The following is a 24,562-nucleotide window of genomic DNA, read 5'->3' on the forward strand; positions in this document are numbered from 1 at the left end:
TGGGTTGAACTGTGTAACTATAGGATATTTTCTGTGCTGGCCACACTCACTTAAACAACAACAACAAAAAACCCTAAAAGAACTACAATGGAGGGGTTCTTAACTTTGCCATTCCTAGAAGCAGCATGGCCTGTTGGAGGACTTCAATAGCTGAAAAGAGAGAAGTTCTCTGTGAAGTGTTTTCGGTGTACAACTGAATTTCTCCCTTTTTGACATTTTAAATTAATCATGACCTAGGTTTTAAGCCAGGAAGCATCCTAAATCTGCAACGCTGGTCCTAATTTGCATATAGATTTACATGTTTTAGTAATTGATAAACACACACATCCAATATTTGCTTTTACTTTTTATCCTTCTTTACGAGATGAAGAAAAGAATGTCTGCAGGATTTTAACAATCAACTTGGTTCAGACCCTGGAGGGTCAGGGTAGCTATGAGGAGCAAATTAGGATGCCACAGTATGGGCATCCCTGATCTAAATCCTTTGGCATTTATAATCCCACCCCCACACAATACATCTACAAAGTGGAAAAAGATGACAGCTGAATAAGCCTCAGCTCTAATGGCAGTTACTCCTTTTCTGTAAGTAACAACAGCTTTTCCATTTTTATTTATTTACTCTCTCATCAACAGAAATTGGTCTAATAAAAGATATTACCTCACTTACCTTCTCTAATATCCTGGGATCAACACAGCTACAACGCTACAACACCCCTGCAAAAAGCAATGGACGTTCTACAAATAGTCAGTTACACTCCTGTTGCTATAGACACCTTTTCTCCTCTAGCGTTTCCAGTCTCCCACCTGCAAACACCTTATAACAACAACATAAAAAGCAAGATTGTAAATTTGCATAATTCTAAAAGTATTTACATAAATCCAAGCACAAGTATTAAAACTCTCTGTCCTTAAAATTCATGTCTTGAATACCGGGAACCGGACTTGGGGCAAGCTACATCATGAGAGGATTCAGGGAAATATGTGAGTCGCGTCGATTTTTAGCGCCAGGGTCTCTCAGGGAACCTGCAGGCCAGCACTAGCACGTTGGATGGTTTTTGGCAGTAGCTAGTGTGCTACGCCAAAAAGCAGCTGTCTACTGGGAGAAGCAGGAGACTTGGTAGCTCTTCAGGGGCGTACCTAGGAAATAATCTTAAATTAATATTCCTTGCCACGACCTACTGCAAATCCTACACATTGCAAGGCGGAATTCAGTCCTCTTTACTGCCCATGCCTCGGCTCCCAATGTTTACAGATTCATGCACAGGCTTAACTTTAGGCAGGGGAGCAGGCCGGCTAAAATCCCACGCGCGGGAAGTTAAGCACCTCCCTAGGGGTTTGCAGGCTGGCTGGAGGGCCACAGTGGGTGTCTCCTCCCTTCCTCTGTGAGCGGGGCTCTGGCCCCCTGGGAGCGCGAAGACCTCCCCGCACAGCAGCCAAGCGGGCTCTGGGCGGGGAATGGCCGTGCTGGGCTCGCGCGGGGCAGTGGAAGGAGCCAGGCACGCGCTGCGGGGTACAGGCGCGAGGCAGGGCCCAGCCGGCAGGGACACGCTGTCGGGGTGGGGGAAGGAGGGGCCTAGCCACGTGCGAGTCTCCCTGGTGGGCGCAGGCTGCAGCTCCCGAGCGGGCGGTGACTGACAGCCATGCGTCAGGGAGGCGGGACTCCCGGAGACATACGCCGCTTGCGTCACACGTTCAGACCCCAGAGCTACATCGGCCCACGTGAGCCACCGCCCTGCGCGGGGCTGTTCTTCTCCCACGGCTCCAACATGGCGGCGGTGGGCGGAGACAAGAGCTTTGGAAACGGCTCTGGCCCGGGGTGAAAGGCCGCGGGGCGGGGCGGAAGTGACGACCTCTGCGGGGCGGAAGTGCGGCGGGATGGCGGGGGCGGCCCACATGCGCAGGTCAGTGTCCGCCGGTGGCTGGGGCAGGGGCTTGTCCCGGGCTGTTCCCCTCGGGGTGGCGGGGACGGGGCTGAGTGGGGACAAGCAGCAGGGACAGGTCTCCCTCTCCTCAGGCGGCTCGGATCCGCCCTCGCCCTGGGCCACTGGTGTGTGGGCAGCAGTAAAACCCCCCTCGGGGGTGTATGTGTGTCCGTCCGTCCGTCCGCACTGCGCCCGGGAAGCGCGTGTCAGACAGAGACGGAAAGTTTCGCTTCGTTCCCTGCTAGCAAACCCCCTTGGCTTATTCCGGAGCCGGGTGTCCATTTCCTTACTTCCCTGCCCCCCAGCAGATCGCAGCCAGGGGCCAGCCCTCCCCGCCGCCCCCCACCCGGAGACACACACACCCGTGCCTAAAAGAACAGGAGGACTTGTGGCACCTTAGAGACTAACCAATTTATTTGAGCATAAGCTTTCGTGAGCTACAGCTCACTTAGCAACCACCCAGAAACACAGCGGGTCGCAGTAATTGTGTGGCAGGAGTGTGGTGGGTGAAAGCCGGCAAAAGCCTGAGAATTAGGGTTATCCATTCAGAGATAAATTGGAGGTGAAATGCAAAGGGAAGGAAAAATTCTAACCCCCCACCTGGGGACCCTTTGAGGGACATAAAAGTGCTAGTGGAGATTATATAGGCATTTTCTGCTCTTACTGAGGAATTAGAGTTGCTTAGGGTATGTCTACACTGCAATTAAAAACCCATAGCTGGTCCCCTGCCAGCTGACTCAAGCTTGTGGGGGTTCTGGCTAAGGAGCTGTTTAATTGTGGTGTAGAAGTCTGGGCTCAGGCTGGAGCCCAACCTATAGGACCCTGCCAGGGCTGAGGGTCCCAGAGTTTGGGCTTGAGCCCATACCACAGATTAACAGCTCCTTAGGCTGAGCCTGAGTCAGCTGGCGTAGGCCCGCAGTGGGTATCTAGTTACAGTGAAGACATATCCTCAGCTACTGTCTTGAACATATGTTGACCTAAAAGGGACATGTAGTCACAAATGTGAGAAATAAAGCTTGCTAGGACATCAGTTTTGCCTTGGCTTATGAACGTATGTTGGAATGTTATGTATGTTTAAATTTACAACAAATAGTTGAAAAACAGGCACTTATCCTAAATTTTTGGTGCCACGGACAATGTTTTGAAAGCACAACAAACCATTAACCACCCCCTTCCTCCAACCAGCAGCAACCTCCAGCACATGCAGTAGCAATACATTTGACCATATGGTGAATATCACTATATAATCATAACTAACCTATGTGAGAGTTATTCTGACAAATTATTTTTCAGACCAAGAGCCATTTACTTCTATAGGTTCTAACTTAAGCCTATTTTTATAATCTGTCTCAAAAGCCTCACGTAGAATGAGTTGTATACCAAGACCCCATCAGTGTTGTGTACTCTGAAAAAACTGCTGAGTACTCTAGTTTATTCTAATGTAATCTATTAACAGCAGATCTCTTCCTTTATTTTAACATTTGGCCCTCTGCAGTAACTCTTGAGGTTTCCCTTACCCCAAAGATCCAACTGATAGTGTAGGGGCATTAATTTTTCCTAAGGCACTCGCTGTTACCTGGTCCAAATGCAGGTAATAAATATTCTGTGACCATATACGCCTTGTTTTTTTCTTCTGCAGGTAGCCCATTCAGCAGGTCCTCTTCCAGGGTTAGACTGGTTATAGCCCAGGATATTTGGCTATATTGTTGATTAGAGGCTACAATTACCACCCCCCATCCTAGAGCTGTTGTAGGTTTTTTTTGTCACAGAGTTGTCACAGTCTCTAGGATGAAAAAAGACTTTCATGAGGGGCAGAACAACATAGTACACATTGGTCTAGTAGACAGATAAATAGCTCAGTTAGTCTTTCATTGACATTGATTTAGAGCACTAAGGCTGTGGCCTTCCTTGATCTCTGCACTGCCATGAGGGAGGCCTGCTTGAGTGCAGTTCTCTGCCTTTCTCCATTCACTCCCCCACTTGAAGGCCAGCAGGACAGGGCTGGAGGTGTTGTGGGGAGAGTGTGCTCAGCCTCTGGCTGGAGGAAGCACCTTATGTTGCTCTATAGTGATCCCGTTGTCTGATTTAGGAGCTGTGATTGAGGGGCAAGTCCCTTCTGGTCCACTTTGGTGACTAAACTGGTAATCTCCATTGAAAGGAGTTAACAAAGTCATGTTGGGGATGGGGAAAATAAGAGATCTTGGGGTTCAGAGACTCCTCACAGTCAGAGAGGAATTTTCCTACACTCCTGTATGGGGTGCCCTTCCTCATTTATTAGTCACATCTAGGTCAGAGCTGCTGTCTTGCCACTTACAGGCGGCTTATAGTTTTCCTTCTGTTCACGCTCCTCCAGTATAAGCACAGTTCATCTGGCTCCTAATCAGAAATCACTGTGGGAGTGGCTCACATTAAATCAGCGCAATATTTTCAGGCAGATGTCTTAAACTGACTCAGTACCCATCACAATAATTGGGAGGTGAATTTAGGAGTTGCTGGAAGAAATTTTCTAAGTATGGGATGCTCCAGTAATGAAGTTGTATGCTAAACAAAAACCTCCCAAATCAACAACTTTCAATTGTTTTGTATCCAGTGAGAAGAGCAACAGATGGACCTGCTCACTTAACAGACTTTAATGCTGATTTGGGGAAGCTTTGCAACTCTTAGAAACATACCCATTTACCATTGTAATAGTAAATATTGCCTCATCATTAGGGCCCTACCAAATTCACTGTCCATTTTGATCAATTTTATGGTCAGAGGATTTTAAAATTGGTCAGTTTCATGTTTTCAGATGTTTACATCTGAAATTTCAGGGGTGTTGTACCTTTTCTGGTAGTGGGGATTTGCAGCTAGGAGCTCCCCCAGCAGCAGGGGAAAATCACAAGCCTCCTCCAGCTGCAGGAACCTCTGGGGCTGCTGCCCAGCCCCACAGCTTCCTGCAGCAGAGGAGGCACCTGCAGGTGGGTCTGATCTTCCCTACCCCCAGAGATGTCATGCAAAGGAAGGACAAGTCCTGTCCCAGCAGGGACTCACAGCTAGGAGCCCCCTGGTTGGGGTGCTTCCAGCATCATTGGGAGATTGGACCCATGTCAACAAGCCTCTACCAGAGCTTCCTGCAGCGGAGAGAGGCACTTGGAGATGGGTCTGGTCTCTCTCTGAGACGGGTTGTGCAAGGGAAGGACAAGTCCTGTTCCCCGCCCCCCCTCTTCCTCCCCCCAGCCTGGTGGGGACTTGCAGCTAGGATCAGATTTCACAGGGAAGGGTTTTTTCATGGTCAATGACACCTTTTTCAGGGCTGTGAAATTGGTAGGGTCCTACTCATCATCTACAGCAAAGATACATGTATCTACTTTTGGTGACAAATATGGCTTCGACTAGCCCTCCTCCCCACTCACATGCTTGGCGATCCTAACAGAAGAGACAGGGTTGACTGAGTTCAACACCTGTAACAAAATATGGTTGATCTCCTACACCTGTTCCCATCCCCCTCTCTCACATCTAGTAGAAAACACTGGTCTCCAGGATTTTTATAGACCATTACTTTCTATCCGCAGCATTGGTGGGTGTTTTACCAAAAATAATTATAATAAATTTTTTTATATATGGACACCCCTCAGTGTGGCAGATACCTGTGTATTAAGGTTCTTCTTGTAGTGCAGATGGAGGCCTGAGTTGCAAGGCGATTGGGACCAGTCTTTAAGGCCCTGCTGCTGCACTAGGTTCAGAGCTCCACTAGCAGCAATATGGTTATTGCTGGTGATGTTCTAGCATGCTTTTTCTGACAGCTGTGAGAAGGGCTTTCTTACTTTCTGACAGCTGTGCAAGCCAAATTGTACAGCAGTCTTCCCATTGGTAGTCTGGTGAATGGTCTAGAACAGGGGTCGGCAAACACATCCGGCCCGCCAGCCATTTTAATCCAGCCCTCGAGCTCCTGCTGGAGAGCGGGGTCTGGGGCTTGCCCCACTCCGGCGCTCCAGCCATGGAGCAGGGTTGGGGGCTGCTCTGCTCGGCTCCTGGAAGCAGCGGTATGTCCCTCCTCCAGCTCCTACGCATAGGGAAAGCCAGGAGGTTCTGCTCCGCACGTTGCCCCTGCCCCAAGCGCCACCCCTGCAGCTCCTATTGGCTGGGAACCACGGCCAACGGGAGCTGCAGGGGCGGCGCCTGTGGACAGGGCAGCGCGCAGCAGAGCTGCCTGGCCGTGCCTCTGCGTAGGAGCTGGAGGAGGGACATGCTGCTGCTTCCGGGAGCTGGTTGAGGTAAGCGCTGCCCAGAGCCTGCATCCCTGAGCCAACCCCCCCACCATGCCCCAACCCCCTGCCCCAGCACTGATCCCCCTCCTGCCCTCCAAACCCCTCGGTCCCAGCCTGGAGCACCTTCCTGCACCCCAAACCCTCATCCCCATCCCAGAGCCTGCACCCCCAGCCGGACCCCGCCCCCCCCCCCCCCGGTGCCCCAACCCCCTGCCCCAGCACTGATCCCCCTCCCGCACCCTGAACTCCTCATTTCTGTCCCCACCCCTGAGCCTGCACCCCCAACCAGAGCCCTCACCCCCTCCTACACCCCAACCCCAATTTTATGAGCATTCATGGTCCACCATACAATTTCTATTCCCAGTTGTGACTCTCGGGCCAAAAAGTTTGCCCATCCCTCGTCCAGAATGAAGGTATTGGGGAAAAAATAATCCTGCGCATGCTAGTCAACTACTCCTGCCCACCTGCTAGCATCAAATGTATTTAAACCATTTCTGACTCATCCACACTTATAAATGCACAAAACTGGGGAAGCTGGTTACAACATGTCTGTCTCTTGACCCAGTTACAACATGAATGGAATCGGGAATGTGCGTGTTCAAGGCTTAAGCCTGGTTCCAGAACAAGGTTAAATTCCCATCCACACTATAACTCTGATGTTATGTTGTAACTCATCGCTCCAAGAGGTGGTAGTTACACCCATGCTGACAGGAGTGGCTTTCACTTGTTCCAAAAACCCCTCTCTCTTTTTCAATGTCTTCTGTGGCTGGCTTTCACCCCGCAGTGTCTGATGTTTCTCTCTGGACTGTTCTAAAGTGCCTATTTGGCCCCATTTATTTTCAGATGGTGTGAGTAATGCACAAAGTACCCAGGTAGGCTTGTGTAAATCTGGGTGTTGAAGGCAGGGCAAGGATGGAGGAATTGGTGAGGGATTTATTTGAAGGGCATCTGCAACGCATTTTGATTCTAGCCGATTTGTTTCTGATATTCCAGCACCATCATAATTTGGGCTCAGATGGTCTTTGAAGTCCATTATGGTAGAGCATGAAGCACATGGTTTCTGCTCTCATGTGATGCTGCTTATGCATATCATAGGGGGAACCAATCAATCAAAATGAGATTTTTGCAGCCCTTGCTGAGGCAGAGAGCTCCATAAATAAACTACAAGCAAGTGTGCTTGTGTCGTGAAGTGAAGAGGGAAGAAGTGTCTAAATAAGTCACAGGTGTTGCAGTATTGTTGGAAGGAAGCCAGATTGTAAGGCAGCATTCTGCCTTCTCCCTTTAAAGGCAATCCAGCACCAATACGTGCTGATTTGGGATATAAAATCATGCTCTCTTGAGTTTACAAAGAACATAGCACAGTGTTACCTCCCTATTGCCTAATATAGGGCAGCCTCATTCCAGAGCCCCAAAAACCTACCAGCAGCCACTCGTGGGACCTTTGCTGGCAGTTGTAGAGGAGAAGCCAAGGAATTTCCCTCTGGCTCCTAGAGGTGGTTGTGTTGGCAGGGTAGTGTAGGGAAGTTCATCCTGCATTTGCCTATGCTGTACCTGGTCTTGGCAAAAATAGAGGATACCACTCTATGATTGTTGAGTTGGCAACTGTCACAAGCATTAGGCCATTATATTCAAACTTGGGTGTCTAAAATTTGGCACCTAAATTCTCCTTTAGGCGTCAGACAAAGGGGTCTGAGAGTCAGAGGTGCCGAGCACTCACAACTACCATTGAAGTTAATGGGATCTGTCGGTCCTCAGCACCTCTGAAAATCTACTTTATTAGGTGCCTAAAGATAGGCAAAAATGTTTAGATTCAAGTGGCTAACTTCCCGTCTTTTTTCAAAATAGAGAGTTTTTACCCCTCCCCCCCATAATGGCTGCATTTATATGGGTCTTCGGATAAAGAACAGTGAGAGAATAGGATGGATCTATCCCTAGGCTAATGCCATTGAAGTCAATGGTGTTATACCGGGGTGAACTATGTCCCCTATTCCAGCTATTTCCTTCCAATAAATTCAATACAGGTGATTCAAATATTTCAAATATAGATTATTTAGATTGTAAATCTAGAGTTGAGTTATTTTGTGTAGTATCCTTTTTCTCAAACATTAAATCCCAGGCAGAAGACCAATGAGAGAGGGAGGGCAAAATTAAGAGGAATAATCAAGGGAGAAATCACTTGTCAGGTGAGATTTGAGTAAGATGGAGAGTGAAAGAGGCAGGAAGATATAGGAAAGCTTTTCCAGTTTTCAGGAGCTGCAGAGGAGATGGCTCTTGCACCAAAGGTGGACAGAGAATGGTAAGATTCTGAGAGGAGGCTAGATGCGTGGAGAGAGATGATTGATTCCAAAGAGGGGATTTTATGTTTGTTTGCACCTTCTGAGTGACCTTGCACTAATTTTGGTGCTGAAAGTAGGATAAATCCAACTACACCACTGTGGGCCTCACACTAACAGCCTCACGCAATTAAAGGCTGCATGCAAAGTTTGTTTTTAAATATCTTGAAAAGAGCAGTGCCTGTTGGACTGATGGTGTTTTGCTCACAAATATCTGGCAGAGCAGGTGTCTGCTTGTCTGGTGGTGCATTGACTGGTAGTGAAGACAAGGTAACAGTTCATTTGCGCCATTAATAGGAAGAACAGTGTTTGGGGTGATTCAAGAGGGTGGGGTATTGCAGTAAGAGTGTGGGAGAGCTGTGTGTATCAGAATGAAGTGTTTAGGGGGTTTCTCCCCAGAATCCAAGTCTCTAATTTGTTTCCTGTGTGTGCGCCAGGTACCCTGACACACAGCTCTAGGGCAAGCAGCAAAAGTGAGGAAGCAGGATGTTGTCAAGGCCAAAGCCTGGAGAGTCTGAGGCAGATCTGCTGCGATTTCAGAACCAGTTCCTGGCAGCAAGAGCTTCCCCGGCAGTGAAGGTCGTGAAGAAAGCAGACAAGAGGCGAGGAGCTGGTGGCAGTGGAGATGAGGAGAGACCCCCACTGCAGGACAGCAGGGATGTGGTGATACTAGAAGGTAAGTTTCTTTGGGGTGTCCTTATTTTATGTTAATATGGACATCTTCCCCCTTTATCTTTTGGTAATCACCCCCACCTCAGCACTTGTATGCTTTATGTCTTCTACCTCCTTGCCCTCAACATCCATCTGCTTTTCCCCTGCATTTGTATCCTGCTTGTGACATTATTCATCCTTACTCCTTTATCTAGGGTAAAGTGCTCCTCTTATGACCTGTGCTTTTGCTTGCACCTGTCCTCCCTCAGCGTCCATCAGAGTTATCCCTGCAACACACGTCTGCCTCAAGTGCAATCCTGGCATCATATATCCATTCTCCCTGCAATATCCCATTTGCTTGGACTTGTATTTGAAGTAGCTATCTCAGCTGTCTCATATGCATAGGACCAGCTGTTTTACTCGGCATTTAGACTCTCTCCTCAGCACCTCTGTTTAATTCTCCACACAGTCCTGCCAGCATCCAGCTTTTTTAGTGTGCTATACATTCCTTCCTCTAACATCCATCAGCCTGCCACTGCACTGATAACTATAACCAGTTCTATAGAACCTTTGATCATCTAAGTTCAAGGTGCTTTTATAACATCAGTGATTTAAACCTCACAGCCATTGGTGAGGTAGGGAAATATTGTTCCCACTTTTACAGATGGAGAGACTGAGGCATTGACTTGTTCAAGGTCCAGGAGTGAGTCATTGGCAGAGTTGGGCCTAGAAGCTTGGTCTCTGGAATCCTCAGCCTGTGCTCTAACTGCAGAACAGTGCTTCCTCTCTGTTTCAGTATGTCGCCTTAGCATTTCTGTGTATTGCCCTTGTACCTATAGCTTTCCCTTGTGACCCGCAATCTTGAACTCAGTGCTCTTCCCTGTGCCCACAACTCTTTAAAACCTTTCCCCAGAAGTGATGCCTGTAAAGAAATCAGCAATAAAATCCTTGAATACATAAGTTCAAACTCTCTGCTTCCCAGAGAAGTTGAGAATTCTCAGTTTGCTTCTTCATCATGCTCAATTCTTGCCAAGGTAATAGGCACCTTAAAATACCAGAGCAAGATTCCTTAGTACATATCTAGCCCCTTGAAGATATGAGTAACTCCGTGCATCATAAATAACCTCATGGAATGTGTATTGGGGTTCTTTTGTTATTTTTTTTTTCCTCTTCAGACTTTCCTGATGTGCTCCCGGCCCTAACTCCAGCACCTCCAAAGAAGTCCAAGTTCAAAAATGCCTGTGTCTGCTTTAATGATGAGGATCCAGAGGAGAGATTGGAGTGTCAGGATCGACACATCACGGCAGTCTTCAGCAAAATCATTGTGCGTTGTGTGTTGTAATAGTGTGTCAGGTTGCTGTGAATAGAGCACTAGGGAAGGGGGGAGGGAGTGTTATCAAATGGGAGGAAGCCCTGGCTCTCCTAGAGTGTGGTGAATCCAGTAGCTGTGGCACTGCAGTATCCTGGAGCACACTGAGAAGAGCGAACAGTTTGTGTTTGCACATGCAAGAAGTAGTTTGTTTAGTTCCTTCTGTTTCTCCTGTCTTTAGGAACGAGACACGAGCACGGCAGCTGTGACCATGCCAGTGCCCACTGGAGACCCGTTTCCCAGAGCGTTTCACCGGTCTGAAATAAAAAATGAGGTCAGAAATGCAGCTTCATCCAAGTCTTCCCTCACTTTCTCCTTTAACTACCAGAATTTCTCACCGTAGAGCAGAATGCCTGGCAACGGTATTGGTGCTTCTCAGTGCTATAAGCAGGCAGCTCAGCATGCTGGAGATCAGGAGCTAACTCGCATATCTACGGAATTTCCTCCTCATCAAAAGAAAGAGCTGTCCTGACAAATCAGAGTCAGGGGTTGCCTTGTATCCCACAACTAAATGAGATTGAATTCCCCTAATCTAGAAAGAGAGAGGTCACTTCAGAGCTGTATGCTGAGGAAGCATGGAGAATCCAGGTCTCACTGTGTACATGGCCTGTTTTGTTTTTGTTTTTTAACTAGAGAAAACACCATACTCTATTAATAAATAATGAAAGACTTTAACAATAGGATTTATACTAATTCCCATGAGGGTGGCACTTCTTCACAAACCCTCTTGTGAGTTCATTTTCATTGGTATCTGTTGCAGGTTTTAGAGTAGCAGCCGTGTTAGTCTGTATTCGCAAAAAGAAAAGGAGTACTTGTGGCACCTTAGAGACTAGCAAATTTATTTGAGCATAAGCTTTCGTGAGCTACAGCTCACTTCATCGGATGCATTCAGTGGAAAATACAGTGGGGAGATTTATATACATAGAGAACATTAAACAGTGGGTGTTACCATACACACTGTAACGATAGTGATCACTTAAGATGAGCTATTACCAGCTGGGGGGAGGGGAACCTTTTGTAGTGATAATCAAGGTGGGCCATTTCCAGCAGTTGACAAGAACGTCTGAGGAACAGTGAGGGGGTGGGGAATAAACATGGGGAAATAGTTTTACTTTGTGTAATGACCCATCCACTCCCAGTCTCTATTCAAGCCTAAGTTAATTGTATCCAGTTTGCAAATTAATTCCAATTCAGCAGTCTCTCGTTGGAGTCTGTTTTTGAAGTTTTTTTGTTGAAGAATTGCAACTTTTAGGTCTGTAATCGAGTGACCAGAGAGATTGAAGTGTTCTCCGGCTGGTTTTTGAATGTTATAATTCTTGACGTCTGATTTGTGTCCATTTATTCTTTTACGTAGAGACTGTCCGGTTTGGCCAATGTGCATGGCAGAGGGGCATTGGTGGCACATATCACATTGGTAGATGTGCAGGTGAACGAGCCTCTGATAGTGTAGCTGATGTGATTAGGCCCTATGATGGTGTCCCCTGAATAGATATGTGGACACGGTTGGCAACGGGCTTTGTTGCAAGTATAGGTTCCTGGGTTAGTGGTTGTGTTGTTGTGCAGCTTTGTGAGTTTTGATTTTGTTTGGCCTGAAATCTGCTAGAGAAGCTAGAATCAGACGCAGTAGCTTCTGTCAACCTAGTTTTGCAGTAACAGGAGGTGCAGGCTAAGAAAACAAAACTGAGCGAGAGCGGAATCCAGTTTCTGGGGCGGTGACACAAGATAGATGTGCTGGTGCATCTGAAGAGATGGCTTTTTAGAAGGAAGACTATTAAAAAGAAGTAGCTTCTGTTAAACCGCCAAGTTCGTTATTATAAATATGTAAGCATATGGAAGCAACTTCTTAGGGTTTTATTTTAATAGGCTCTCATTTTTTAGGCACTCTTCTCCCATCGCTGAGCAAGAAAAGTGCAGGAGTCCTGTTTCGTTAGTGTGCATGGATTCCCTATATATTGATGGGAATACAGAGCCTTGCCTTCCTTAGCACAAGCAGCGCATTAATTTAGCCAGGATTATTTTAGCATCACTCTCCCACTTATTACTGTGTAAATCTTCTCACCTCACTGCAGGCCAATAATCTTGTAAGAAGCCTGTTCCAAGCATGTGGTGACTACAGCACAACCCCCACTTATCCTCAAAAATGCAAAGCACTCAGATAAACAGGGTTTCAGATTAACCGGAGATGGTGAGCTGTTGTGCTCATTGATATTGAGGTGTATCTGCGTTCTGACTTGCCAGAAATCACCTATAATTAAACCCAGTTGTTTCTAACGAGCAAACAATGAGGGCAATTATTTTTCTCCTTCTGTTCTACCTTCAAACAATACAGTAGAAAACTGTCATGCATGTGCAGGAGAGAGGGGAGACACTGGTATTTATTTCCCTCATAAATGTCCTGTTCCAAACTCCTTGTTTTGGAAACACTTTTGTAGAGCGTATAGACGGTTGTCTGCGATATGAGGGTGGGGACGTCTGGAGAAGAGGTAGTGTTGATCTGGGAATTTATCTTCCTACAGGTGAAGGTGGAATCTGGAAGAAAAAGTATCTTTGCACAGAAGATAGCTGCTAAGAGAGCAGCTGAGGAGGCCGTGACAGCTCCACCTGCTGTTGAGACTAGGCATACCCATGGAAGATTAGCAGTTCCAGGTGCCATGTGTTCCCCTGGATCAGCAGAGGAGGAGCCACTCCACAGCACTAAGGATGGTGAGTCATGAAGCCTCTGTCTGTCTCAACTGTCATACTGAAATGGCTGCCACTAATGTAGATTGGGTTGTTCTTCTGTGTGTCTAATGTTAAATGTCAGATGGTCAGCTGTATTGATGGGAAGCCTAGGGTTTCTTCTGATAGGCCGTTCTGCCCATATTTGGCTCCTCTCCATCTCTCCCCCCTCACGCCTCAAATGCTCAACACACAAGGCTTTCAGCTGCTGTGGAGACAGTACAAAACATGTTTGGTACTGTTACAGAGATATTACTTAAAACTGTTTGAAGAGCGGTCCAATGCCTGCAGGATTTCCAGTTTACAGTATTAGGGATGCTCTGGTATTGCATGCAGCAGATGGAATGTGTTGTTGTTCCAGACAAAAAGAATTGAATCATTGAGACCATGTCCTTGTGGGGTGGACCATGGACCAGTTGAAGGATTGAAGTCACTATCTGATAAAATGAGAATTTTACAGCACTGTTAGGCTCATTCCATTTAACCCTTTCTTTAAGAAGGGTGTTAGATTGGCAGATAGAGAGCTGGGGTTTGCTCAGGGCATGATCCTTCTGCATACTTAGAGCTCTGACAATCAAGGAGAAGAAAATCAGTAGATTAGCAGTCCCCAACCTGTCAAGGCAAATGTCTGTTTAGCAGACTTTCACCTGTTAATGTCATTCACATGCTGTTTGTTTATGTGTGCTGTAATCTGCAGTGTGGTATGGGTAGTGCTCCATCTTTTACAATCATGAGAGCTGTGTGAGTGTTGGAGATTGCAAACATGGACAGGATGGGGGCAGTGGTGGTGTACCAGGGCTTAGCAGAGGGCTAACATTAAACCTGGAGCAGGAACCTAAAGGGCAGGTAACAGTGGCTGCGAAAACTGGAATAGGTTATATTCACTGTTATCTTGGATAGTAATCCATTGCTAAGTACTGTTTTTATCTGAAAAAACTGGCGAGTAATTGATTTCTGTGCAGTGGCATGTTTTTGATCTGTTCAGATTTGGATGAATTAATAATGCTGTAGACACTTGACTCACTAATGACTTCTGTGGCTGGATCTTCTAGGCAAACCTGATGATGGTGTGAGCACTCAGCGACCTCATATCATAACCGGAGAGGGTCTTGGAAGCTTGGAGAGTGAGCGGGAAGCTCTGGCTATCCATGAGGAGAACCTACAGAAGTTGCACTCCATGACCCAGGAGGAGATCCTACAGGAGCAGAGGAGGCTGCTGGTTCAGCTGGGTATGAACCCCAGTATCCTGCACATGAACACCTTGCTGCTTATTCCAGGCTGGAGGAGGGTGAAGAAGATGTAGAGTGTACTGGATAGGCCACAAAGGGATGGAGTAAAGCAGTTGCAGCCAGAATCTTGGGGGCACCCTTAATTCAGAGAGCTGCACTGTCCGAACCCCTGAGATGAAATGAGTCTTTATTTCTATCGCTTTTAACAAGATTAATATAAAAGGAAACCTTTCTTTCTGCACTGTGGAACTTGCCCCCACAGAGTATTAGTGAGGCAGAAGACTTAATAAATTTCAAAAAGCATTTCACATTTTTTTGGGAATAAAAATACCTGTAGTATCTACGTTTATGCCAAGCAGGGTAAAATTACCCAGACTTTCAGTCCTCTGGCTTCAGGGAATGAAACCGGTCATATCTGTGGGTTGAATTTTATGCCCCCAAAATAGTGAAGTGTTATGAATAATGGCTCACCTGAAGGCAAATTCTAAGCCCAGGCTCCAGACTGAGTATGTGGCCCGATGCTGGGCAGACACAAAGGAGTGGAGGAAAAGAATCCTCCCCTCTGGTCTCAGGCTGCATAGGGACACTGCGAGGGCTATTGCAGCCCAGTAGCTAGGTTAGCATCTGTGTCCTTGGTGTGGAGGAGATCGTAAAGCTTCATGCCCAGCTGCACTGTATAGCCTCTTCAGATTGTAGGGATCTTTGCAGCAGGACTATATTGATTCTATCACCAGAGAGACTATGCTGAGGCAGAGCATGATTTTGACGACTGTCTCTATATTGCCATAATCAGTGTCTTCGGAATATTATTTATACATATAACTCTAGAATGATTAATAAAACCTCTTTTTCCTTTTTCTGCGCAGTGAAGTACAGGAAAGCACAACTCTACTTGCATTAATAGAAATAATGGGTGTTTTAAGACTGTCAGCCCCGACACAGAATGTTTGATCCAGTGGGATCCCTCGCTGAGGGAGGCTTAGTTTGAATTGTGGGGTGTGAGAGAGAGAGACATGGACAGGCTATGGCAAACAGGGGCATAGGGTAGCTTGTTGTGTTCCAATTTCATCTGTTCCTTTCTATAAACTGATTTCAAAACATGGAGTACATTTACCAGAGTGAAATTTCCACAAGCCAATGTTAATCTAACAGTATAACCCCCTGCAGGGTTAATTTCCTAATACCTTGAACCTCCTCTCTCCGAGTAGTAATCAGTGTGATTGTTGTTGTCTCTAATAACATTTCACTTCTATTACCGTCTATTGGAGGATCTCTGTGCACTTGATAAACACTTAATGAACTGAATCTCACCATGCTGCCACAAGGGATGTAATTTTCACTGTCCCCACTTGACAGATGTGGAATCTCTCATATAGAGAGGTTATGTGCTTGGCACAAGATTATATGATGTCAGTGGCAGAGCTAGGGGTAAAACTCAGATCACCTGACTCTGACCTGTGTTTTAGTCACAAGAATATTCTCTCCCCGCTAAACACCTTCCCCTTCCAAGCACCCTTTCCCCTCAAATCATGAAGAGAGCTGCCAGTGTTTATATGTGGTATATCTTGACTTTAGAAAGGCTTTTGATACTGTCTTGCATGACCTTCTCATAAACAAACTAGGGAAATACAACCTAGATGGAGCTACTATAAGGTCATTGCATAACTGTTTGGAAAAACCGTTCCCAGAGAGTAGTTATCAGTAGTTCACAATCAAGCTGGAAGGGCATATCAAGAGGGGCCCCACAGGGATCAGTCTTGGGTTCGGTTCTGTTCAATGTCTTCATCACTGATTTAGATAATGGCATAGAGCGTACACTTATAAAGTTTGTGGACAATACCAAGCTGGGAGGGGTTGCAAGTGCTTTGGAGGATAGGATTAAAATTCAAAATGATCTTGAGAAATGGTCTGAAGTAAATAGGATGAAATTCAATAAGGACAAATGGAAAATACTCCACTTAGGAAGGAACAATCAGTTGCACACATACAAAATGGAAAATGACTGCCTAGGAAGGAGTACTGCGGAAAGGGATCTGGGAGTCATAGTGGATCACAAGGTAAATATGAGTCAACAGTGTAACACTGTTGCAAAAAACAAAACAAAAAAGGGGGGGGGCAAACATCACTCTGGGATGTATTAGTATGGGTGTTGTAAGCAAGACTTGAGAAGTAATTCTGCTTTACTCTGCACTGAGTAGGCTTCAACCTGAGTGTTATGTCCCTTTCTGGGTGCCATATTTCAGGAAAGATGTGAACAAATTGGAGAAAGTCCAGAGAAGAAGAGCAAAAATGATTAAAGGTCTAGAAAACATGACCTATGAGAGAAGATTGAAAAAATTGGATTTGTTTAGTGTGGAGAAGAGAAGACTGAGAAGGGACATAACAGTTTTCAAGTACATAAAAGGTTGTTGCAAGGAAGAGGGAGAAAAATTGTTTTCTTTAACCTCTGAGGGTAGGACAAGAAGCAATGGGCTTAAATGGCAGCAGGGCGGTTTAGGATGGACATTAAGAAAAAATTCTCAGCTGTCAAGGTGGTTAAGCACTGGAATAAATTGCCTAGGGAGGTTGTGGAATCTCCGTTCATAGGAGTTTTTTAAGAGCAGGTTAGACAAACACCTGTCAGGGATGGTCTAGACAAAACTTAGTCTTGCCATGAGTACAGGGGACTGGACTAGATGACTTCTCGAGGCCCCTTTCATTCCTATGATTCTGTGGATGTGAAGTCCATGTCTGATACTAGGGATGATATTTCAGTTCAGATAAAGAGAACTCCCCTCAAGTTGTACCCAGAACTTGAACTGAAACTTTGTTGTGGTTCAATAAAATGTGAATAATTCTTCTTACTATGTGCTGTGTTTCCTATTCATGTGGAAATCAGATTGATGTCAATGAGAAGTCCATATATAGGGAGAGCAGAATGTCAGAACTGAGATTACCAGGTGGATTTGAGAGCAGAGTTTTCTCCATAATGAATAGTGTGACCTGTATGTGCCTTTTTTTGTAATATAGGGGGAAATTACTTTGTTTATATTTGTGAACTGGGAGAATTAATAGAATTTTTGGTCTTTTCTCTGCCTTGAAAGACATTTATCAGATCGGTCCTTCCTGTCATTTTAACAACCAGTTGTCCCCACCTTACAGGATCAAGAGGTCCTAAAGCAGTAAGTGCCTTAGAGAGGATCACCAAGAGCATTTGGGACTGGAGTAAAAAAGATTAAAGCATAAATAGTAGGAGCTGGACCAAGAAGCATTTTGATGACTCAGTTTCACTATTCTGTTCGTCTGTCATTACTTTCAGATCCCAGCTTAGTTGCTTTCTTAAAGTCACGACGTGGTGTTGATGAAGGCCAGGAGAGACGGGAGAAGCCTGGACCTCCAGAACCTGGGACCGAATCACAGCATGGTGCAAAGGAGACTGTGAAGGATTTCTCTGTAGGGGGGTCAGGCATGGAGGAGTCTGTGCGGACTGAAAAAGATACAAGAATGGAAATCACAGGTGACAAAACTCGTGCTTGGTGGCATGCTAGACCTAATTCTGTGGCAAGATTGTCTGTTTTCTAAATCATTCCAGTGCTGAATTCTTCAGCAATTTGTTAAATACCCAAATTAGCCTTTGGTCAGAAGTTTTTGAATAAATCAGATTTTGAGTCCAAGTGGAACAACAACACTTATTTTAATTTGAGCTCCGTGCATTGTAAGGGTGCTTTTTTATACAATGCGGCCTGTAAATGGAAAGAACCCATTAATCTCTATAACTCATTCAGAGATGCACTGTGAGGAAATGCGTTTTATAGGGTGAGCCTCATTGATCTTCTGAGCAGGCAAAGGAAAGGAAAGGACAAAGTGTGGCAGAAAGAAACAGAGGCAGCTGCTGCTGGAATAGCTTTCTTTAAATGGCACTGCCACTTCACGAATAGCTGCTTTATCGGGGAGTGACTGATGCCCTTTGCTGCTGATTCATTTGCAGCACGGTCCAGGGATGTCAGCAACCACTGTTCAGTCGCAAGGAATCCACACACCTATGGGTATTTACAGCCTTTGGGGCTCAGCTTCTGCCTTCAAGAGTTCAGCTCTCGTGGAAGGTGCTGGCCCTACTAATAAGACAAGATGTTAGTGGGAATTCTGCAGTAAATGGTCTTGGTCAGGTTGGGTGACCTAGTTGGTCTTTTCTTTCCTTACTTCCCATGATCTTACTCTGTGGCTTGGATCTGAGAACCAACTGAGTGGATTTCCAGCGGATGCCTGCCTGGTGCTCACACGGGGGTGGTTGTGGTCGGGGTGCTCCACCATTCTTTGGGTGACAGAGTAGTATAAAGTAGCAAGGGAGCAATCGTGCTGTAGAATTGTCATTTACAGAGTGAAATGTTCAAAGATAATCCTACTAAGTTTTCCATGGTGTTTTCTGTATTTTGCTTTACCAGGACTGGTCTTTGAAGTTCAGACAGAGAGGAGGCAAAGTGTGTATAGGAGTGGGTGGGGAAATGCCAGTTTCTTGTCAATGAATATCTTGGCTCCTGGGTCAGAAACAATCCCCTCAGCCTCTTGAGTTCCACTCAGGTGTCTCCTACCCTGGCTCAGCAGACATTTTGTTGTCAAGTAATCAAGCATTTTTCCCTCTGAGTAGTGCTTCAGGGGCACCCTACAGTGCTCCCTTGGGTCTTATTCTCCCCAAACCCCTACTAGCGAACATCTCTTTCCCCCTGCTCTGTCCCCAAGGGGGGTCTACTTACTCTCTTGTCCATGGAGATGAGGGGTACCAGTCAAGGCTCAGTTTTTCTTCCTCTCTCAGAACGGGCTGGGGGGGTAGAGAGGGGGTGTCTCCTTTTCTCACCAAACCCCATAGAAGGGAAACGGGAGCTGGGAGAAGGAGTAAGTCTCCACCCTTTCCGCTCTCCCAAAAGGAAGCTAATTTCTATCCACTGTGCATAAAAGGGGCTGTGGCCTTCCAGGCTGCGAGGAAGGTGAGATACTGAGAGCTACAGTACTGCCAGTGCAGAATAATGGCCCACTGAACCTGGCCTCAGTCTAGTCAGAATCCTACTCCCAGCAGAGCCACAGTGCAGATCAGATGCATGGCTACTGGATTTGCTGAGACCACCAATCTGTGTGTCCTCTGCATACTTTAATGCTTATTCCTATTTCCCTTTTTTAAAGTTAAATGAATTGATGGGTCTCAGGTGAGCTGCTAGTGGTCCTCACCAAAGTACCAATGCAACTGGTGCTGATTGTCCCCTTATTTACAGTCTCAGCAGAGAGGCCAAAGAGAGAATGGACATGGAGAGAGAAACACGCTCTCACTGTAGGTCCTTGTTGGGGCACCATGAGAGGGCACTCTGGGGAAGCCAGCACTGCTGCTGCACCTGCCCTCTTGACAAGAAGATCTCTGTCTCCAGGAGTCTTACGTCAGCATTGAATTTGCTTAGCGAACAGGAGTACTTCTCCCTTAAGTTTCTGTTCCCAGTCCTGCTTTCCTCCCTGTTGTTTTGTTTGTGCCTTTTCCTTTTCTCCATCTTGTTGCCCGTTTTTTCCCCAACACTGTGCCTTTGTTGCTTACATCTCTCCCTCACTGGTGTACCTCTCCCCAGTTTCACGTTGTTCCTTTGCTGTCTCCATCTCTCGATCCTCTCTTCTGATGTGTTCTCTGGGTCACAGTGTAGCGTGCAGGCTGCCTAATGAGATCTTTTTGCTCCTGGATTTCGGCAGTGTGTTTTGGGGAGATAACGACGGTGTTTACCATTTCCTTGGTGAGAGAGAAGCTTGTGTGTGTGGAGGGGAAGGAAAGCTGTTTTAGCATCTATTGAAGAAAATGCCTCGCCCCACAATCCTTCTGCTGTTTCTCCACAACAGTTTTCTCCCTCTGATTCTTTATCTCCATCAGCCTTAATATAAAGGTTATTTTTAGCTCTTCAGTTCCAGAACAATGGAGTGCACAAGCTGCATCTTAGTAAGTGACACTCGCTTGCCCCACTCCACACCAGGCACCAGCACAAACTAGTTGCTCAGGAGAAGTGGTCTTTAAAGGGTGGGCAGGGTTGTACTGGAGCTCTTGGGAAGAGTATGTTGGTTGGGGAGGGTGCTTTGCTCCCCCTGGAAGCCAGTGTTGGAACGGGAAAAGGGGATTTTCTATGGGAGACTTCATATTTCAAGGAGGAGAGGAGCAGGAAAGCAATTTACAGAAAGAAGCAATTCTAAAAATCAGTGAGGCATTTCCAACTGCATGAGATTACACATGCAATGCACCATGCCCAGCAGGAGATGTAATATTAATTTTACATTGGCACTTAACATTGGGAAGCTGCCACTGCTGATGTCAAGGAGTATATTCATCATGAGTAAACTGGCAGAAATGGTAATCCTGAATCCCACAGGAGAAAGAGCAGCTTGGTTCAACAGCATTCGAGGAGGCATTCGTTTTAATTCCTTCTTAGTGAGAATAAAAGGCTTCAATTTCTGGTAAATTTGTCCCAAGTCCTTTGCCCATAGGCTGTACTCTCATCAGAGGAAAAAAGTGCCTACAGGCTCTGGGAAGGAGGGTGGAGAGGGAGAGGGTTGGGTTTGTCACCCTTAAAGCAATGGAAGCCCTGCAAAGTTTGGTACATATGTTGCATTCAGGCTACCAGCTTGTGTTTCTGTAAAGGGATTTCTCAGTAATTGAACAATCTGCTGATGCCTTGGAATATGTATCCGTCTTTTCCTGTTGACAAGATTGTAATGCAAGGGCCACTAGTAACATTAATAATCCTGTTCATGGCATGATTAAATTAGCCCTCTTCATTTAGTGATTAATGGAGAGGGGAAAAACAACTTGTTGAATTAGAAATGTCAATAGATTTCAGTTTTCTGGTGATTTTACTTCCTTTTGTTTCACACCCACCACCCACAAACATGCCACCTTCTTTCATTTCAGATGCTTTTTTTCTTTAATTAAAATGTGCACTGGGCCTTTGGCTGAAGTTCTGTGGAACAGTTTTCTGGCTGGGGTAGATAACTCTGCTCTTGGTTCCTTGCCTGATTCAATACTACACTAATCATGAGTCTGTGGCTATGTCTCAGAAATTATGGGGTCCCTTTATGAAGATTAAAATGCTAACTGGAGACATGAGCCAGGAGAAGGTTAGGCTTCAGGCCGGGCCAGTTATCTGCGGGAAAAGGACTGATCAGGAAAAAGGATTTCTGTGTATCCATTGTTCCTTGCAAGGGTGCTTCAGTGCAGAGGATTACAGCAGTAATTTAAACATCTCCATGTCCTGCTCTTGTTTTGTTCAATCAGAAACAAGGCTGCTACTCTTCAATGCCCTCTGGTCACAGCAACCAGTCCTGGTCCAGGCTACCTTGAGCTAATGTTTGTGTGGTTTTCCAGGTGGAATCTGGAGATGGAAAAGACTGGTAACTAATCCATCCTTAAGCCAGTATGGGACAGATTTCTACTGTGCCTTTGCTAGTGTTTAGTTGGCTCCAGGTACATGTCCCAAGCACCCCTTCCCTTTGGAGATCAACTTGCAGCTTAATTCATCTCTCTGACAAAAAGTTTTCCATGATGTTGAGCCTAAATTTCCTCTCTCTCAATTTTTTGTAGTTTAAAGCTCTGTTTATTATGCTAAATAATTGATCTTCCTCCATGGTGTTTACATCTTTCAAATACTTGTCAGCTGTTGTCGTGCTTCTCCTCTGAGTCGTGGCTCAGCCAAGCTCTCTCTCTATATGTATTTAGCTATGTGAAGGGTATTTGCGTCCCTCAGGATCACCTCTTCGTGGCCAGGTGTGGCATAGCAGTGGTTTCCCCACATGGTGCCCTCTGTTGATGGTCATTCCGGTGGCCTCTCTTCCTATAACTCAGTCCTCTGGCCAGGTCATGATTTTGTCCACCCCTTAGTTCACCAGAAGGTCTTTTGGCCCCAGCTCCAGGCTCCTGCCACCTTCCCAGGCCCTCCCACTACAACAGGTTCCAGCCCAGGGACCCTGTAACCAGCAGCCAAGGTCTGTGCACTTCCACTCTTTGCTGCTGTTTCCCTGGGCTCCTTTTTACCCAGCCTCTCTCAGCCTTTCCCTTATGCCCCTTAAATTCCCATTACTCTGTTCCTCCACAGAACATCTCCCAGAGCTCTCTCTTCCTGGCAGTCCAAATCCTGCCCTTCTTTCAGGGTGCAGCACAAGGGCCTGCTCCACCTCAGTGGCTGCTTTATGCCTCCCCAGCTGCTTACCAGCCTTCTCTAATCAGGCTAGGATCCCAGGGTTTATCCCCACTCCACCCCGACTCTCTCCCTGCAGCCCCCTTCTGCTACAGATTTCTGCTCTTTATACTAACCAGCCTGCTCTTGCCCAACTGGGCTTCATGATCGGTAACATAACTGGCCTCTCAGCTCACATTGACCCACTCAGGGCCTGTGCGGGATTTGCATGCCATCACAAGCTCTTTTAATCTTTTTCTCAGAAGTCAATCACATCAGCTTCTGACTAGGTAGTCAGAACTGAATACAACATTGCAGGTGTGGATGCATCAGATCTGTGTAGTAAGGGATTATTACCTCTCTGTCCTGTGACATGATGTCTCTAGGCAGCTCCATATTGCACTGACCTTTTTATTACCATAATTCACTGCAGGCTAATAATTTACTGTCCATTCTCATCTGTTTCTTTCAGCATTACTGCTTCCTAGCTTTCTGCTTCTTTATTTCAGATTATTTTCCCCCAGAGGTTTTAAGTTTGCCGTTCTCAAACTTGAATCTAATTTTTTTTTCTGTCCCTAATCTCTTTGTTTGTATCCTGTCTGGTGTTCAGCTCCTCCCAAATTAGTATCGTCTGTGAATTTCATTACAGTGCTGTTTACTTCCTCTTCTAGAGCTTATGAAAGATTAAAACAGCAGTAAATCTTTGATGTTTATGCACCAGCTATAAGTCAATTTGAAGATAGTTTTCTTGTTACTTTACATGAAAACTGCACATGAAATACTCTCAAAGCCAAATATTTGGCTGTCTCTCTCTGTGCCCAGGAAAGATAATGCCTCTGATGCTTTCTCTCCTTCCTCAAAGAAGTTGACCTTCCCATCAAGCCCCAGAAGGAATGGATCCACATGAACAATGTGGAGTTTGAGAAGCTGGAGTGGATAAAGGATCTGCCCCACCCACGGCAGAAGAGAACCAAAAAGGTTTGGAAAGTAGAAACTGATTTTCTCTCTTTTCGTTTGTTGGTGGGACGTGTGGTTCATGTTGGTGAAGTCTTCAGAGACTGATGTTGCTGGAAAATGAACCTTCTCTTCTTCAAACTATAAATGATGCCAACAATGGCATCTCTCCAGATTTGTCCCTGTCCTCTCTTAGAGTGCGATGAAAATCCAGTTACCATGTTCATCCAGTACTAGTCTTTTCCATAATACTATGCAGGGTAGATCTGGAATTAGAGGGGACCAGGGATTGAGATGGGAATTTATCGTCCAGTGTCTGAGAGATCTGGGAACTTGAAGTTTGGCAACTGGAATATGTGGGGAAATAGCTCTGGAAGTTAAGAAACCAGGGCAATGGAGATAAGTTGTAGAGAACTTGAGACTTTGCGAGCTAAGAGCTTGAAACTGTATTAAGGAAGTAAGATATAAAAGCTGAGTGGAGTGAAAGGCAGTAAAATAACTTTTTTTTTTTTTTTTTTTAAATAGGGCATGCAAGCACGATTTAGTTTGAAAGGAGAATTGATTCCCCCAGATGCAGATTTACCTACTCATCTGGGCCTACACCACCATGGAGAAGAAGCAGAAGTAAGGGAGATACCAGAATAAAGTGGAAATGGAAAGAGAGTACACCGTTTTCTGATTTCCATGTTTAATTCTCAGATTCTTCGTGTCTGGATATCCTACTGATGTGCCCCTTAGGAATGCGTCCATGATCCTGTGTTGAATTAGGACCCAGGAGAGAAATCAGAACATACTGAGTCACTATTTCCGCCCCTTAATCCCATTTTAAAATGTATCTACTTGCAAAAGAATACCCCCACACAATTGGCTTACCTATCAAGGGTTACACTTTAGCTAGTCTCTCAATGAAGTAGAATAGAATCTCTTTAGTCATTTGCATAAAGCAGCACCCACAACTGTTTTGCAAT

At 45.8% G+C, this 24,562-nt stretch overlaps 1 protein-coding gene across 11 annotated transcripts in view; it reads left to right on the plus strand.

The window, feature by feature from the left end:
- The first annotated feature begins 1,781 nt into the window (after positions 1 to 1,781).
- The window catches only part of RPAP1 (RNA polymerase II associated protein 1), a 53,816-nt gene continuing 31,035 nt past the window's right edge, over positions 1,782 to 24,562 (plus strand). For 2 of the 11 annotated variants that reach the window (XM_043548074.1, XM_043548080.1), the window contains exons 1-9: positions 1,782 to 1,901; positions 8,943 to 9,181; positions 10,332 to 10,480; positions 10,707 to 10,799; positions 13,042 to 13,228; positions 14,287 to 14,472; positions 17,771 to 17,968; positions 23,503 to 23,618; positions 24,120 to 24,218. In XM_043548074.1, the coding sequence (XP_043404009.1) occupies positions 8,992 to 9,181; positions 10,332 to 10,480; positions 10,707 to 10,799; positions 13,042 to 13,228; positions 14,287 to 14,472; positions 17,771 to 17,968; positions 23,503 to 23,618; positions 24,120 to 24,218 (1,218 nt within the window). In that variant the 5' untranslated portion in view covers positions 1,782 to 1,901; positions 8,943 to 8,991. The remainder of the gene's footprint in view (positions 1,902 to 8,942; positions 9,182 to 10,331; positions 10,481 to 10,706; positions 10,800 to 13,041; positions 13,229 to 14,286; positions 14,473 to 17,770; positions 17,969 to 23,502; positions 23,619 to 24,119; positions 24,219 to 24,562) is intronic. The other 9 variants (XM_037900440.2, XM_037900441.2, XM_043548075.1 and 6 more) reach the window with 8 other exon arrangements.

Source organism: Chelonia mydas, chromosome 6, assembly GCF_015237465.2.
Source record: "Chelonia mydas isolate rCheMyd1 chromosome 6, rCheMyd1.pri.v2, whole genome shotgun sequence".
Taxonomy (NCBI): domain Eukaryota; kingdom Metazoa; phylum Chordata; order Testudines; family Cheloniidae; genus Chelonia; species Chelonia mydas.